Genomic DNA, 16,830 nt, shown 5'->3' on the forward strand with positions numbered 1-16,830 from the left:
ATCCCGGGCCCTCTGAACGGAATGTAGCAGGCTACTGTGGACCAAACACCTGACCTAGGAGACCATTTTAAAGTTTTATTTCTTTACTGCTAAAAGATGATTTTAAAGGGTGCTGTGTGGACAAGGGGGACCATTTGGATCTGTTATGATACCAGGGGAAAGCTGAGAACAGTGTTACTCAAGCACGCATGCCCCAGCCTAGGGATGTCCTCCAGCGATGACCGCTGTGTTTACGGAGTGCTTCAAGCAAATGCCTAACAGGAAGGGAAGAAAGGCTAACGTGTTGGTCACGCTGGAACATCTCTCAGACAACAGCCGTCGAGTCCAGTGCAAACCCAGGCACGGATGTCTCCGTGGGGGAATTTTTGAATATTCCGGGGTAAGATCTAACTGTGTTGGGAGGCAGGGCAGGGGGATTTTGGAGAGCAATGGAAGGAGCGTTCAACCCAAGCCATTGCAGAGGCAGAAAGAGAACCGTGGATATAAATGCTTTTAGATGGATACAAATGCCTTATTCCTTAGAAGGAATAAGGAATGACTCTATCTCTCTAATGGGATTAAATGGTTAAGATTTTGACAACTTCGGCTTTCTTCCTAGCGTGAGCTGATTGTGGTGGCTCAGAAGGCAGAGTGACTGGTGTGCAGGAACTGGGCAGTGGGAGTGCAGCCATGGCTGGCCAGGCCCTCCATGGGTGGGGAGAACAGGAGAAAATAGATGGGCAGATGAAAACACCTTCTCCCGGGAGAGAGGACTGTCAGATAATCCAACATGAGGAAATGGGACCAGGGAAACGTGGCCAGAGTGGTAAGTAGCACACAGAAAACTTGGCGAAATGAGTCTTGGTAAACATCCACAATTATAAACACCACATGGTGTTTATGCCTGTAGCTCCAGTCTGTAGCACTGGGTACGGTTTACATTTCCTAAATGTGTAACAAGCAGCTATTTTCCACTAAGACCTCTTTCCATGAAGTTTTTAATCATGGAATTCATTAAAATGCTTTAAAACTGTTTCCTTGAACATATGTATGGAACTAATAAGGCCTGTTAAGTTCCTAACAAAAACATTGCTTGCTATTTGATGCGGAAATTCATTATAAAAATTCTAGGACCAGGATTTCAGTAATGCTACTTGTATTAATTTTTACAGCAAGTGATTAAACCGCTTGTGAAAATATAAAAGTCCCCTGGGTGAATTAATACAGATAAAATATTTAAATATAGGTATACGATTATGTCTGTATGGCTAGTTTTCTTTGTTATTATTTTCAGTACTTTTTCCATGTTGGGTACTGAGTCAGGCAAAGTACAGTTGAACTGAAGTATTGATGAAGTTTAATCTTAACCAAAGTGATGAAAAAATGCTCACTAGTATGAGTGGGGCGTGGTTAACTGTGTTTTTTATATGTGTATGTGTGAAGTTATTTAGCGTTGTCAGTTTACAACGTGCATTGGTAAGTTCATGGACGTTGCCAACTTGACAGACATGATGGCAAAGGGAGAGGAGTACAGGAGACGGATCATTGGCAGAGGCAAGTCATGATCCACCAAGATGGTGACCGTGGGTCCCTAAATCACTGAAAATGACAGAAACAAAGCAATCCTGGATTTCTGAAAGTTGGCTTCTGTTGTGTGTTGGACTTTTCACACTTTGAGTAGGTACTGCAAATGTTTGGCAAACCTCTGTCAAGGATTGTGCTGAAGTCTCATCCATATGTTAGCAGTCAGACTTACTGTTATTTGACTAGCACGTAGGAAGAAGATCTTTGCTCCATGTCAGAAGAGCAACAGTGAAGTGATAATCCAGGGAAATTGAAAAGGCTAAAAGGCGCAAATGATACACAAGTATAGAGAGTTGCAGAAAGTTCATGGAGAATGGAATTACAAGTTTCGTTTCTTGGACTGCAAAACATTTTAAAAGCCCATCCATTTTTTAAGATAATATATATCTTTCTATGAATTTTTGAGGGACAACCATTATATCTAAATAAAAGTACATTATATTCTAAGTAAAATATTAGAGCACTCACTCTGCTTTTTTATCAATCATGGTGGCATAGCCAGCTAATTCTCATTCTTGAGGGAAAACCTCCTTGTTGATATTTTCACACGCCACTCTTGACTGCCTAATGGGCTGACTAACAAGAAAAAAATTCCTCTTACTTCCTCAAAAAATAAGACAGCTTTGAGGCTCCTCCCCCCGTATGATGATCTCTTCCCCCGTAGGCTAAGAGGTCTTCTTGACTCTCTTCAATCCAGACACAATGAAAAACAATCTAAACATCTAGGATTTTAACAGTGATACAGATCGTAATGTCTGGATGCCTTTAATTTTGTCTTCAAATGATTATTTCATCCATATTTAAACAGATTATGTCTATACATATATATATATATTTGAGAGTCAGAGAGACCGAGAAAGTGCCCATCCACCAGTTTGTTTGGGAAGTGAACAACAGCCAAGGCTGAGCCCAGCTGAAGCCAGGAACTCCAAATTCAATCCAAGTCACTGAATGCCTCGCAGAGTCTGTGTTAGCAAGAGCTGGAGTTGGAACTTGAATTGGACACTCAGATGCGGGATTGGGCATCTTAACGTCTAAGCTGCAGATGGCCACTCCTGCTCCGTACAGAATGCAGTCTCACAATCATTGAAGTGCTGAAGACAATTCGTTACTGTGCTTACCATTGAGATCTTTGAAACCCACACTGTAGTTGAATTCCGTTCTGGCTGGCTTAGGATCAGGAGGAGGGAGAGTGTCCACTCCTAAACTCTGTGAAAATAGACAACCCCACCCCACAGTTATTCAGGACATAAACATTTGTGTGGTACCTTTAAATCAACAAATTAAAACATTGTTATCATTTATACATTTTGCCTAATTATGTTCTTTCAAAACTTAGAAGTGTCTATTGTGATTTTTTTTTCTCAATAGAAAATCACAACTTCTAAGTTCTGGAAGGAATATCTTTAACAGGAATTTGTCAAGCAAAAATAATTGAAAATGAGATTGTTCAGTTGATTTTGATCAATAATAGAGTTTCCTGTAACAAGAGTGTATGATAGCTACACTTCTGTTAGGACATAAGTAATGATAATATAGGAGAGAAATATTTGGTCACTTGGAGGAGAAAAATGATATCAGGCAATCTGCCATTACAGAGTCAAATGTTCTCTATTACTATAACTAATGACCTCTTGTTAAAAAAAGAAATTAGTAAGCAGAATACATTCCTAAGTTAACAAACAGCATTCTCTTAGAAACTTGGGAGTGCATTATTATATGAAAATATTCAAAGTCATATAATATTTATAACATTGCATCGTCAATAATGCTTTTGTCTATAATTTGAGAAATGACTTCTTCACCCCTTCTTAAGCATGAATGTTTTTATGATAATGTATACATTCCTGATGCTGATTTGATAACTAATGCCTCTATTCATTTTTTTAAAAGATTTATTTATTTTTATAGGAAAGGCAGATATACAGAGAGGAGGAGAGACAGAGAGGAAGATCTTCTGTCCATTGATTCACTCCCCAAGTGGCTGCAATGGCCAGAGCTGTGCTGCTTCAAAGCCAGGAGCCAGGAGCCTGGATCCTCTTTCTGGTCTCCCACACGGGTGCAGGGTCCCAAGGATTTGAACAGTCCTCTAGTGCTTTCCCAGGCCACAAGCAGGGAGGTGGATGGGAAGTGGGGCTGCTGGGATTAGAACTGGCACCCATGTGGGATCCTGGCACATGCAAAGCGAGGACTTTAGCTGCTAGGCCACTGTGCCAGGCCCTCCCTTGTTCATTTTAAAAAATCTTGAAGGAAACCAATGGTTAGGTATTTGAAAATAAATTGATACATGCTTAGCTTCAAGTAGGAACACCCAGCCACTGCCACCAATAATCCAGAAGCATCTCAAAAATGAATCCTATCCATTGGTAGTCAAAAATAATTGTAAGGAAAAGTGACTACAGTCCCCAAATTGGTTTTTAGAAACAGGACAGACATTCAAAAGTTGCCCGGAAAGGGGGAATTTCATGGAAGAAACACCTGAGCAGAAAACTTTGGGAAAGAAAGCACAATGAACTTGACTATCTGTGGTTGTTTCCAAGTCAAAACATTGAAGTCCACATCACAATGAGGGAAGCCAACTCATTTTTCTCTGGAATATAATCTGTTCTGCCATTTCATGGCACTAGAGGGGGTGCTCTAACAAAAACATTAATAGAGTAAATTTGTGATACAATGGAATTCTAGTGATATGAAATTGCGGGGGAGACAATGGATTTTCAGAAAGAGGTCGTTAAACATAGAAATTTGCTAGGAGCCTGGACGCAGTGATGTGGGCATTACTTCTCAATGAAATGAAAGGATTTTATGTGGCACCTGTGCACACACACAATCACAGGCAAAATACTGAGCATGTAAATGCACATGTATCTATTTGGATGCTTTAAAGCAAAAATTAAGGTAGACCTTCTAACTTCTTGAGGTGAAATTTTAGAAAATCTTCATGAGGGCCCAGCATGGTGGCCTAGCAGCTAAAGCCCTTGAACACGCCAGGATCCCATATGGGCGCTGGATGCAATCCCGGCGGCCCTGCTTCCCATCTAGCTCCCTGCTTGTGGCCTGGGAAAGCAATCGAGGACGGCCCAAAGTCTTGGAATCCTGAATCTGCGTGGGAGACCTGGAGGAAGTTCCTGGCTCCTGGCTCCTGGCTTCGGATCGGCACAGCTTTGGCTATTGTGGCTACTTGCAGAGTAAATCATCGGTCGGATGACCTTCCTCTCTGTCTCTCCTCTTCTCGGTATATCTGACTTTGCAATAAAAATAAATAAATCTTTAAAAAAATCTTCATGGGCCTTCCACAGTAGCCTAGTGGCTAATGTCCTCGCCTTGCAGGCGCTGGGATGCCATATGGGCCCCAGTTGTAGTCCCTGCTCCACTTCCCATCCAGCTCCCTGCTTGTGGTTGGGAAAGCAGTGGAGGATGACCCAAGGCCTTGGGACCCTGCTCCCACATGGAGGACCTGGAAAAGGCTCCTGTCTTCCGATCAGCTCAGCTCCAGTCACTGCAGCCACTTGTGAAGTGAACCCATGGACAGAATATTTTTCTGTCTCTCCTTCTTTCTATTTTCCAATAAAAAAAATAAATCTTAAAAAAAGGAAAATCTTTTCATGATAAATGCTGAGAAACTAATAAATCAAGTGGCTACAGATGTGGCAAACCCCGTGCAGGTGAGTGGTTGACGCTCATGGACACTGCTTGCCACTGAGCTCCTTGCAATCAAGGGTTCCACGTGTGTCTGCAGAGAACTGTGCAGGAGTCATTTTCCTTTTCTCCAAAGAACTTGCTAGGGTTTCTCCCCAAAGAAGAATTTCCTCTCACCATTTATTTACAAACTCTGAAAGACAGTTTGGCTAGAACCCTGGGAAAACTAAGATCAGATGCTTGGTTCTTTTGTTTTACTGACTAGGTTTTGGGGAAATAGGTGGGTGCTCTAGCGTGTCCAACAATTCCTTTTTGCTCTCATTCTGCACTCATGTTGCCATCTTGTCTAATGGCCGAGGAAATATCCAATCATTGAAGGTGGCAGTGTGCAAACTGATGCAAGGACAAGGTGGTCCCTTTTTGGTACCTTAAAGTTTCGAGCCTACCTGCTGGGAGCCTGTGTTGGCCATGCAAATCTAAGACTAGACAACAAAGAAAGAATAAAACCCAAGAGCTTTGTAGAGGAGGCAAGCCAGCAGATGCAGCCACAAGTGGCCATATTTATGTGGGGCTCCATGAGAAGTCCTAGACTCTCATGGGAACAGTGACCTCTCCCACTGGCTGCAGCAGCCAGAGAGTACAATGCATGGAGAGAGACCACCTACATCCACTCAGTACCTCCCCAACAGGAAAAACACAACCTCATCCTTAGAAATGTGACTATCAGGTTTCAGCCCTCTCCTTTTAACATAGAACTCATCCATTTGAGCCTAGGGTGCCAAACTTTGTATCATCTTTTTTTGAAAGATTTATTTATTTTCCTTGAAAGATAGAGTTACAGAGAGAGAGGGAGAGAGAGGGAGAGAGGGAGAGAGAGAGAGAGCTCTTTTATCTGCTGGTTCATTCCCCAGATGCCACAACAGCCACAGCTGGGCTGGTCTGAAGCCAGGAGCTTCCTCCAGGTCTCCCATGTGGATGCAGGGGCCCGAGGACTTGGGCCATCTTCTGCTGTTTTCCCAGGCTGTCGGCTGGGAGCTGGATTGCAAGTGGAGCAGCTAGGACAGAACCAGCACACACTTTTGGATGCCAATGCCTCAGGTGGAGAATTAACTTGTTCCACCTCCATGCCAACCTCTTCTGTCTTCTTTTATAGGATTCGAACATTTTTAAATTTTATGGGGAACTAAGACAGATGCTAACTAAAACAGGTTAAACAGGTTTTTTTTTTTTCTCCCTAAACTAAATAGTCTTTCAAAATCTTGCCTATTCATTGTTTGGGGGGTGGGGGAGAGAAAATTTAAGATCTTTATTTTATTTTGAAATATGGTGTTATTCTTATAACACCATAAACGATAAACTGAGTGACCAGACCACAGTAATGTCCATGGGGACCTTTAAAATGTAGCATTTCCTCAAAGATTTGTGAAAAAAAAATTTCTGAATTAAGGATGCTGTTGTTTTCCCAGCTTATCTCAGGAAAATTGCCCAAGGGTATCTGTTGTAGGGACATGTGCTTGGGGAAAGTTCCTTGATGCCAAAAGTTTGTCCATAGTGACATGAACACTGGCCTGACAGAGTGACCAATGAGTCAAATCAATTGAAATCAGAGAAGAATAATTTTTTGTTCTTTTGTTCCTCCACCACCGTCACAGATACGTCATCAATATATACTATTGCTAATCTCCAATTTCTTTGCTTATTTTTAAAGGCAGTTCTTTAATCATATTAAAACTAAGTTCTATAATCCCACTCTACCTGCCCCACCTCTGACCCCAATTTGCAAGGTAAGAATGGCAGTTTACCTGGGTCAGAAGGTCCATTTCTCCCAGCAGATTGCTGAACATTTGGTCGATGTCTTCGGTTGACTCCCCCATCTAACCAAAGAAAGAGATCCAGATGTTAGCAGTTCAGCAAAGGTGTGAGCCTGGACTGATTATTGCTAGCTCCTGGCTTTCCCCCAAACCCGTCCCTCAGGCCAGGGAGCTGGAAATGTGCATTTTAGCCTGATGTTAGTGGCTTGACCCTCCTCCAGTTTTCCTGGTTCAAAGTTGAGTTGAATCATGAGGACTGCCTCAAAGCAACAGAGCCACTCTTTCTACTTTCTCTGGAATTCAGTTTGCCTCCTTGGAGCTAAGCAGACGCATGGGGGACATCCTTGAGGCACCCACTTCTCCACGGGCACCATCTTAGTAAAGGAGAAAGCTGAAGGCGACGGAGTCAGGTCAGAGATGTGAAGAACTGCTCCTGCATCAAAGATCTGATGCAGACGTGAGGTCGGGAGCAAACTATGCACACAAACCCTTCACTACTAACAAGGAGCCCTCGGAGATAACAATGTTTGCAACCTTTTTCTGAAAGTGTTGGCTGATGACCACTTAGCGCTGGAAATCAGGCACTGCTCACATGGCAAGCTTTGTTTGCTTTGAACCAAAGGATGTGGTGGTCCACAGTCGGAAAAGTGTCATGAGGAGGAAACAGGGGCAAATACATGGAGCTGCAGGTGGCTCAGTAATTCTCTCAAAATAACGGAGAAGAATTTATTTTAAATTATTTAAAAATGTTTTAAATTCAAACTCATTTTAAAAAGATTCATTTATTTTTATATCAAAGTCAGATATACGGAGATGGGGAGAGACAGAGAGGAAGATCTTCCGTCCGATGATTCACTCCCCCAACTGGCTACAATGGCCAGAGCTGAACCAATCTGAAGTGAGGAGCCAGGAGCCAGGAGCCAGGAACTTCCTCCAGGTCTCCCGCACGGGTACAGGGTCCCAGGGCTTTGGGCTGTCCTTGACTGCTTTCCCAGGCCACAAGCAGGGAGGTAGATGGGAAGCAGGGCCGCCGGGATTAGAACCAGCGCCCATATGGGACCTGGTGTATTCAAGGTGAAGACTTCAGCTGCTAGACCACTGCGCTGAGCCCCCTCATTTAAAATTTTAAATGATAGCTTATTGGCGCAAGTGGTTAAATGTCCTCGCCTTGCACGCCCGGGATCCCATATGGGCGCCGGTTCTAATCCCGGCAGCCCCGCTTCCCTTCCAGCTCCCTGCCTGTGGCCTGGGAAAGCAGTCGAGGACGGCCCAAAGCTTTGGGAACCTGCACCCGCGTGGGAGACCCGGAAGAGGCTCCTGGCTTCGGATCGGCATAGTATCGGCCGTTGCGCTCACTTGGGGAGTGAATCATCGGACGGAAGATCTTCCTCTCTGTCTCTCCTCTCTGTATATCTGCCTTTCCAATAAAAAAAATAATAAAATAAATCTTTAAAAATATTTTTTTAAAGTGAAAGAATTTTTATGAATTAATCATTGTTAAAACTATTCAATGACTACATAGGAATCAGATCATCACTGTATATATTTTACAATTTCTATATAAAATAATAAGAACATATATCACCTAAACACCATTTAGTTTAAATACAGCCATCTGTCCAAATCTACAAGAAATGAATTTCAGGATATGCCCCTCTCCCAGACACCCAAATTCACAGATGTTCAAGTCCCTGACATAAAATGGCATAGCATCTGCAAATAAATGTGCAATCGCCCGCATATTTTAAATCATATCTCTGGACTTTTAGCATGCCTAATACAATGTAAGTGCTGTTTAAACAGCTGCCACATGCAGCAGGCCACTCCTCTGCCTTGCAGCATCAACATCCCATAGATGCTTCACTATAGTTCCAAAAGATAAAGATTTTAAAAGCAATCTAATCACAATGAGATGTGTGTGCTTTATTTTTTAAAAGGATTTATTTATTTTTACTCAAAAGGGAGATTTACAGAGAGAAGTAAAGGCAAAGAAAGACTTTTATTTTTTATTTTTTTGCTGGTTCACTCCCCAAATGACCAAAATGGTGAGAGCTGAGCCAGTCTGGAGCCAGGAGCCAAGACCTTCTTCCATGTCTCCCACATGGTGCAGAAACCCAAGGTCTTTGAGCCATCCTCTGCTGCAAGGAGCTGAATGGGAAATAGAGCAGGCAGGAAGTGAACCAGTGCTCAAATGGCATCCCAGTGTTTGCAGGTAGAAGATTAGCCTGTTGATCCAACTTGCCAGCCCCATGTGTTTTATTTTTTTAAAAAAATATTATATTTTACTTTATTTAAAGGTAGAGAAGGGGAGAGAGAACGAGAGAGAGAGCAAAAGAGAGAAAGAGAGATCTGTCCGTAGGCTCACTGTGGGTGCAGAGGCCCATGAACTTTGGCCCTCCTCTACTGCCTTACCAGGCCATTAGTAGGGACCAGGATTGGAATTGGAGCAGCTGGGACTTGAACTGGTTATACTGGCATCCCCTATGGGCTGGGGCACTAATTCAAGATGATTTGTTGAAGGAAAGATAGATTGGCTTTGATCTATTCTATTTCAGTCAAATATATTTTGAAATTTTTTTGTTTATGTTCATTTTATTTGAAACACAAACAGTAAGAGAGAGAGAGAAAGACAGGTATGAAGACAGAGATGTCAGAGATTTCCACCTGCCAGTTCACTCTCCAAATGCTTGCAGCAGTAGGGATCGGGCCAGGCCAAAGCCAGGATCCCTGGAATTCTATCTGGTTAGTCCTTACGAGAAACAGAGACCCAAGTAGACCTGTCATCCCTCACTGCCTCCCCCAGTCCACACTAACAGAAAGTTGGATTCAAAGCCGGCTCCAAACCAAGAACTCTCATGTGGGATATGAGCATTGCAAGGAATATCTCTGTCACTGAGCCAAACATCTGCCCCCAGATCATTTATTTAAAACACACACATGGGGCCAAGGCCAAGGTATAGCAGCAATTGCTCAGTGGGTTTCCTAGTCTCATGTTATCTTTTCCATGTTGGATACTGCAGAACTTGCTATGAGATGCGATTGTTTTCTGAGCACTGGACCCGGCTTCCCACAGAGGGGCTGTCACACACAGGTAATTGCAAAACTGAGTTAGCCAGGAGAGCCCAGGGAGGGGACGTTAGTTCAAACAAGAGAGGCATAGGTGCCACGGAACAAGTACAGCCCTCAGGGACAGATGCAGCCAGAAGAATCGGAAGTAGAGGTGTGTGGGAACCCAAGGAAGTCACCCAGGCTCCGGGTGAGACCACAAGTGGCAGGCACGTGCGTGCTCAGGAACGGAAGTGACAGGTGAGGCAGATGCTGCAAGTATAGGTCAATGTCAAAGAGGTTAAGGAGAAATTACACCCGGTGTTCGTGGGGAGAAGGCAAACTGTAGCTGGACTGCACACGTATTGAAGGCAGAAGGGAAGCAGGCTGTAGGTGGCGCCAGATCTGGCTGAAGAAGGGATTTATATGAAGATTAATCTGCATGAAATTTTGCCTCTTTCCCAGTTACTGTCAAAGCATCTTCATCCTACCCTCCCTTGTCAAAATTCCATCAAAAAGGAGGAAAGGTAGTACTTAAGGAAATAAAGATACTGATGGCTTCACAAACTAATGAACTGTGGTGTTCAAATAATTGAGGTTTCATTCTCTAATAAGGGGAAGGCAGCAGAACAAACAAGAGAACTCCAGAACTTCCTCTGTAGGTTTATGCAGTGCAATTATGATCACATGAAGGAATCCTTCAGACAATTTACTGTGAACAAGGAAGTTAGAGTCAATACTAGTGTTAACATATTTCAGGTTTTTCTTCAATTAGATAAAAGCAATCCATTCAGAATGAAAAAAAAAATAGATTTAGTTGTTGACCTTGGTTCTGCCAACTGATGTCATGACAGACTTAAGGGAACCAAACACGGCCCCAAGAGGCAGACGCCTGCCATTGATGTGTTCTCTTAAATCATTACATTTTTTTTTTTTTACAAAATTAATAAAAACCACTGAAATGATCAAGACTTGAAAGGAACTATGACACTCGTGAGTCGGAAAAACTAACTGAGCCCCAAGATTTAAATTCTCAGACTCTCCGCACCACAGACATTCAGTGAGTGGAAGACCCGGCAGGTGAGTCACCCACCCAAGATGGAAATAGTTCAAAACCACGGCACATCTCATGACCGCTGCTGAAACCCTCCCTAGGTTCATTTGGCAAAGAGCTCCCCTTCTGCCCATTTATTCCTTCCCTCTAGAGTCTGTTACTGAGTTATTAAAAGAGGTCAACATATAAAAAGTATGTGAATCTATAATCACCAGCCAATAGTAGTCATGCTTCTGAACAGACAGATCAGTTTCATCGAGTTGCATCCTCGGTGAAAGGGATAAGATAATTGTTTATCTGAGAACACAATTGTCTTACTTAACTACCTACAGGAAGGCAGACACACACACACACACACACACACACACACACGAGAAAACAAGGCTGCTGCTTATATCTGAGGTTTTTAAAGATCAACACAAAGGTGGAGAGAGGAGGGAGAAAGAGAGAAAGAGAGAGACATCTCACCATGAAGGCCAAATGTCAGCAGCCTGAGTTGGGGTAGAGGAGTCGCAGTGAAGCAATGTGTTGCAAAATAAGCCATGGTCACATCATGACTGGGTGGAGTGAATATCTCATTAAGGGTGTGTCATTTCTGAGTTCATGTTGTGTCTTGGGAACAACAGCATACTGTTGGCTCAATGCGCATTGGAATGCTACTTTAGCAGCCAGACTTTGTTTTGCTCTTTGTTGAGTGGGTGAGGGGTAAGATGGGTAAAGTAGTATCACAGTCAAAACCCAGCTCTGTATTCTCTGTTGTATTTTTCCCTGAGCCCCAGATCTTTGTTTAATCCTCAAGCCATTTTTCTTCCTCGTGGGATAAAAACTTCAAAAATTTGTATCTTCTAAAAATAAAAAAAAATCCACTTGAAGTATTCTAATGTAGATATTTAACAGGATATGCTCAGATCATGTTTATGCCAATGTTAACCTCACATAATGACTCAGTTGGGATGGAGATTTGATCAGCTATGATCCTGGACCAAGGTCAGCATGGTCCTTATTGTGGCTGTCAGGAAAGATGGTACACAATACAATAAGCCATTTCAATACATCACGAAGTTTTCCACAGAGGCAGGTCCAACCATCATCTCCCTCTTCGTCAATCGCCTGCTGAATGTGCTTGCTTGGTTGATGATCTGGCAACAGTTTGGAGGTGGTTTGTCCCCGTGTTTCACGTGTTTGGAGCTTGGTTCCCCGTGTGATATGAGGGGTGATGGATGGCATCTTTAAGGGGCATGACCTCGAGGGAGGTCCTAACATATTGTGGGCACGACTCTTGGAAGGGATGCTGGTCTAACAGAGTGAGTTCTCCAGAGAGCAAGAGTGAACTTTTATGAAAGCATGAGCCTAACCCTTAAGGCACTCCCTTGCTTCCTGTCTTGCACACACTCCTGCCTACCATCCTGAGACCCACAGCAGAAGTCGGCCCAGAGTTTCTATCTGCTCTTGGCCTTTGAACTTCCAGAACCAGTGAGCTGAGCAGTTGTTCTTTCTTCATGAGGTTGACTTGCCTCATGTGTTTTGCTATAGTAATGGATAACAGACAAAACATGGCCATCTGTCACTTGCCAATCTGATTTAGTAACCTCAGGATGGTCCTTTACTCCTTCCGTCCTAGTGCTGAATTATTCTTCCCCTTGTTCTCCGCGTCCTCGGGGGGTCTGCAGCAGCCTGAACAGCCTCTGGCCTCATGGACTCCCCAACACACGGTCAACATTATGGTCACTGTACATTTCCAATACTAATGTGGACGGACTGTTCTCTCATTCACACACTGTGTGTGGCTGATCATGATAAAAGTGGTTGATGATGATAAAACTCAGGTGCTGAGTTTTCTTTTAAAAATCCTTCATAATTTGGCCCTGACCTACTTCACTGGGTTCAATTTTGGGGGGTCCTAGGTGTTCCTTTACAGCTTCTCTGTGTATGCTGTTCTCTTTAATAGCCTACTCTGCCCACAATGCCTTCATAAAATCCTGCTTACTACTCAACACCCTGGGGCCCAGCGGCATGGCCTAGCGGCTAAAGTCCTCACACCTTGAACGCTCCAGGATCCCACATGCGTGCCGGTTCTAATCCTGGCAGCCCCACTTCTCATCCAGCTCCCTGTCTGTGGCCTGGGAAAGCAGTCGAGGATGGCCCAAAGCTTTGGGACCCTGAACCCGTGTGGGATACCCAGAAGAGGCTCCTGGATCCTGGCTTCGGATCGGCATAGCATTGGCCGTTGCACTCACTTGGGGAGTGAATCATCTGACGGAAGATCTTCCTCTCTATCTCTCCTCCTCTCTGTATATCTGACTTTCCAATAAATAAACAAATCTTTAAAAAAAAAACTATTCAACACCCTGCTTGTATGTCAATACATCTATGGGGTCTTCATGCCTGAGAGAAAGGGACTATCCTGGCACTTAGTACATGAATTAGGAAATCCTGGCCTGAAAACCACCATGATAAAATAATGGCCCTATTGGGGTTGAATGCATGATACAGGGGATTCCTGTGATACTGACACAAATGGAGCATTTGGCATGAGGACCCATCACAACATTTCCCATTATGTTCTTTATGTTACCATATCAGAATCTCTCAGAAGACTGAGAACGGTGATTAAGCAAGGTTCAGAACTGGCTGATCTCTCTGTTAAAAAATGCTTTGTAGAAAGCCTAGAGAGATGAAACAGCTCCCCAGAGTAATGGGAAGAGCTGGGCTGGAGTTCAGGTCTGCAGAGCCAGCACCCTAACAGCGCCTCTGGGACACACCGGCATAGGTGCTGCTGCAGTGCCTTCGGGGGTAAGACATCTACAGCTGGCCAGTCCTCAGGGTTTGCCAAATTTCATGTTTCCTAAGAATGCTAAGATAATTACACGGGAGGTCTGTTTCTGTTTGTGGCACCCCAAAACACACACACACACACACACACACACACACACACACACACACACGCACACACACAAATTGGAATAGATAGAGAACAACAAGGAAAGCTTCGAACCAGACAGGAAATGGTCAGCATGGACTCACACATGCCTTACTAGGTAGGACACAAAGATTAGTTCCTCCTCACTAAGGTACTGAAGATTTCTCTGCACACCCCTCCTAAAACTGACTGCACTTCAACTGTTGACATATGCCTTGTTAGAGTTTTAAGCCAGTTTAGACTATCCCAAAATCTGCCAAGTTCAGCAAAATTATGCTTCAACACTATAAACTGCTGAATGCTAAAATGAAAATAGTCATGAGATAGCTGAATAGTACCCTATAGCCATTTTAAGGTGTATAGCAGCCAGTTCAATGAAGTAGGCAGAGGATGAGGTTAAGAACTTAAACATTTTAAAACATATTTATTACTCAACACCATGTCAATTAATTCCATAATGTTGTGAACAGATGTTGCTGTTATGTTGTGGCTTTTAATTGATCGGGATGATATTCTGCCAGCTCTGCCTTCAGACCAGAGACGGTCTCCCCAAGAAACCGTTGAATTTATCTGGACAATAAGATGCTGGACTCTATGCTTGCAATGAAAGAATCTTAACTGAACTTGAACTGCAATATTGCAACAAGGTGGAGTAATCCACCATGGGGGGGGGGGAGGGTATGGGGTGGGGTTGGGGGAATTCCAGAGCCAATGAGACAGCATCATATAATGGTAAGGCTTCATTTCAGATGTGCTCCAAGGCACTGGTGTTGCTTGGATTGAGGAAGTGACGCCACAGAAGAATGAAGATCTCACGGAAAGAAGATGTAAAAGGCAAAAAGACAGCAGGCGTGCAAGCAGAAGTTAAAAAAAATCATAAAACACGGGCTGGTATTGTGGTACAGTGGGTTAGGTCACTGCCTACAATGTTGGTATCCCATATCACAGTGCTGGTTTGAGTCCTGGCTGCTCTGCTTCTCATCCAGTTCCCTGTTAATGTGCCTGGAGAGGTAGCAGTGGATGGCAAAAGCACCTAGGCCTCTTCCATCCACACAGGTGATTCAGATGGAGTTTCTAACTCTTGGCTTTATCTTGGACCAGCCTCAGTGGTCATTTGGGGAGTGAATCACAGGGTGAAAGATTTCTTGTTCTCTCTGTTTTTATCTAGAGTCATCTCCCCATTCCTTCCATCTGCCTGATGATAATAAAAGTAATAGCCAATAACTGTTAAGGGTTTTTTCTCTGTGATAGTCACCTGGTATTTTTTTTAAGATTTATTTATTATCAGAAATAAAGGCAGATGTACAGAAAGGAGGAGAGACAGAGAGGAAGATCTCCCGTCCGATGATTCACTCCCCAAGTGAGTGCAATGGCCGATGCTATGCCAATATGAAGCCAGGATCCAGGAGCCTCTTCTGGGTCTCCCACACAGGTGCAGGGTCCCAAGTCTTTGGCCCATCCTCAACTGCCTTTGCAGGCCACAGACAGGGAGCTGGAAGGGAAGCAGGGTTGCTGGGACATATACTGTTGCCCATGTGGGATCCTGGCGTGTGCAAGGCGAGGACTTTAGGTGCTAGGCTACCATTTTAGGCCCTTACCTGGTATTTTGTGTGGAATAATGTGAAAGTTGAAAACTGTCTTCACATCGTAGGTAGGACTTAAAAGGCCCCCATTTTTCTTAAGATTTATTTGTTTACTCGTATGCTATCAGAGTTGAGAAAGAGGAAGTGAGAGAAGAGAAACAAAAATAGATCTTCCATCCATTGGGCTGAGCTAGGTGGAAGTCAAGCCAGGGGCTTCTTGCAGATCTCCTACCTGGGTGTAAGGAGCCCAAATACTTAGGGCATCTTCTGCTGTGTTTCCAGGTACATTAGCAGGGAGCTAAATTAAAAGTGGAGCAGCCAGGACTTGAATCAATAACTAAATGGGATGCTGGCATCCCAGGCAGTGGCTTTACCCACTACCCAACAACACTGCACTCCCACTAAACCCCCTTTTTTCCCTGAGAAAGCTAAGTGATCCAGAGTATAAGCACCTTGACTTAAATTACACAGCTTCAGTCAATCAACAAATATGTTGTTATCCCAAACACAGTTCTAGCTTTAAAAATTTAGAAGATTTTCCTGCGTGGGTTTTCCTCAGTTGTGACTTTCTTTCACATTGCATCAAAGATTTATATACATACCGTGTTATGTGGATGTATTTTTTGGCATAGTTAAAGCAAAACATTTCTTCCTTGCATTGAGATCATGGTTATCTTTTAATTGTACAAAGGAGCTATATTTTGAGTCTCATGGATGTGGCCAAAGCTAAACTATAACTAGCATTAATGAAAAAGCAAAGATGAACAGATTAATCTTTTAATGTGATGTTTTAAAATGTATTAGTTTAAATTAAAATTGCTGGTGATTTTTTCAAGTTAATAAAAAAAGACCCACCAGCACAATTACATATACAAAACGAAGAGAACATTGGAAAAGCAAGTTCATGAACATGATCACACTAAGTGTGCAGGACTATGCAGAGCAGAATCCTAATTGCAATCCAGAAATTAACTCTGAAGTCGCTAGGGCACAAGCCGCATGAGACAGTAACTTGCACCACACATTGTGCCCGATCCCTTCATGAAGTGGTTTTTGACACGCAGTGAAAACACTTAGCGAGAGGAAGTGGTTGACAGAATCACACAGTGTATGGTTCAAGCTCTTGCAGTGTTTGGGGGGTGGGGAGGAAACAAAAGCATCTTCGAAATCACCCATGGGAGCAAGTTCATTTACTCAGCAAAGAAAATGAACAAA

General features: G+C 43.3%; 1 protein-coding gene across 1 annotated transcript in view; it reads right to left on the minus strand.

Annotated features, from left to right (window-relative positions):
* The window catches only part of LOC121161614 (amyloid beta precursor protein binding family B member 1 interacting protein), a 79,253-nt gene that overhangs the window by 34,794 nt on the left and 27,629 nt on the right, over positions 1-16,830 (minus strand). Inside the window, exons 2-3 of the mRNA XM_040988103.1 lie at positions 7,005-7,076; positions 2,685-2,772 (exon numbers count right to left, since the gene is read on the minus strand). Of these exons, the coding sequence (XP_040844037.1) occupies positions 2,685-2,772; positions 7,005-7,076 (160 nt within the window). The remainder of the gene's footprint in view (positions 1-2,684; positions 2,773-7,004; positions 7,077-16,830) is intronic.

The sequence above is a fragment of the Ochotona curzoniae genome, unplaced genomic scaffold (assembly GCF_017591425.1).
Source record: "Ochotona curzoniae isolate NIBS_2020 unplaced genomic scaffold, NIBS_Ocur_1.0 contig_4797, whole genome shotgun sequence".
Lineage (NCBI taxonomy): Eukaryota > Metazoa > Chordata > Mammalia > Lagomorpha > Ochotonidae > Ochotona > Ochotona curzoniae.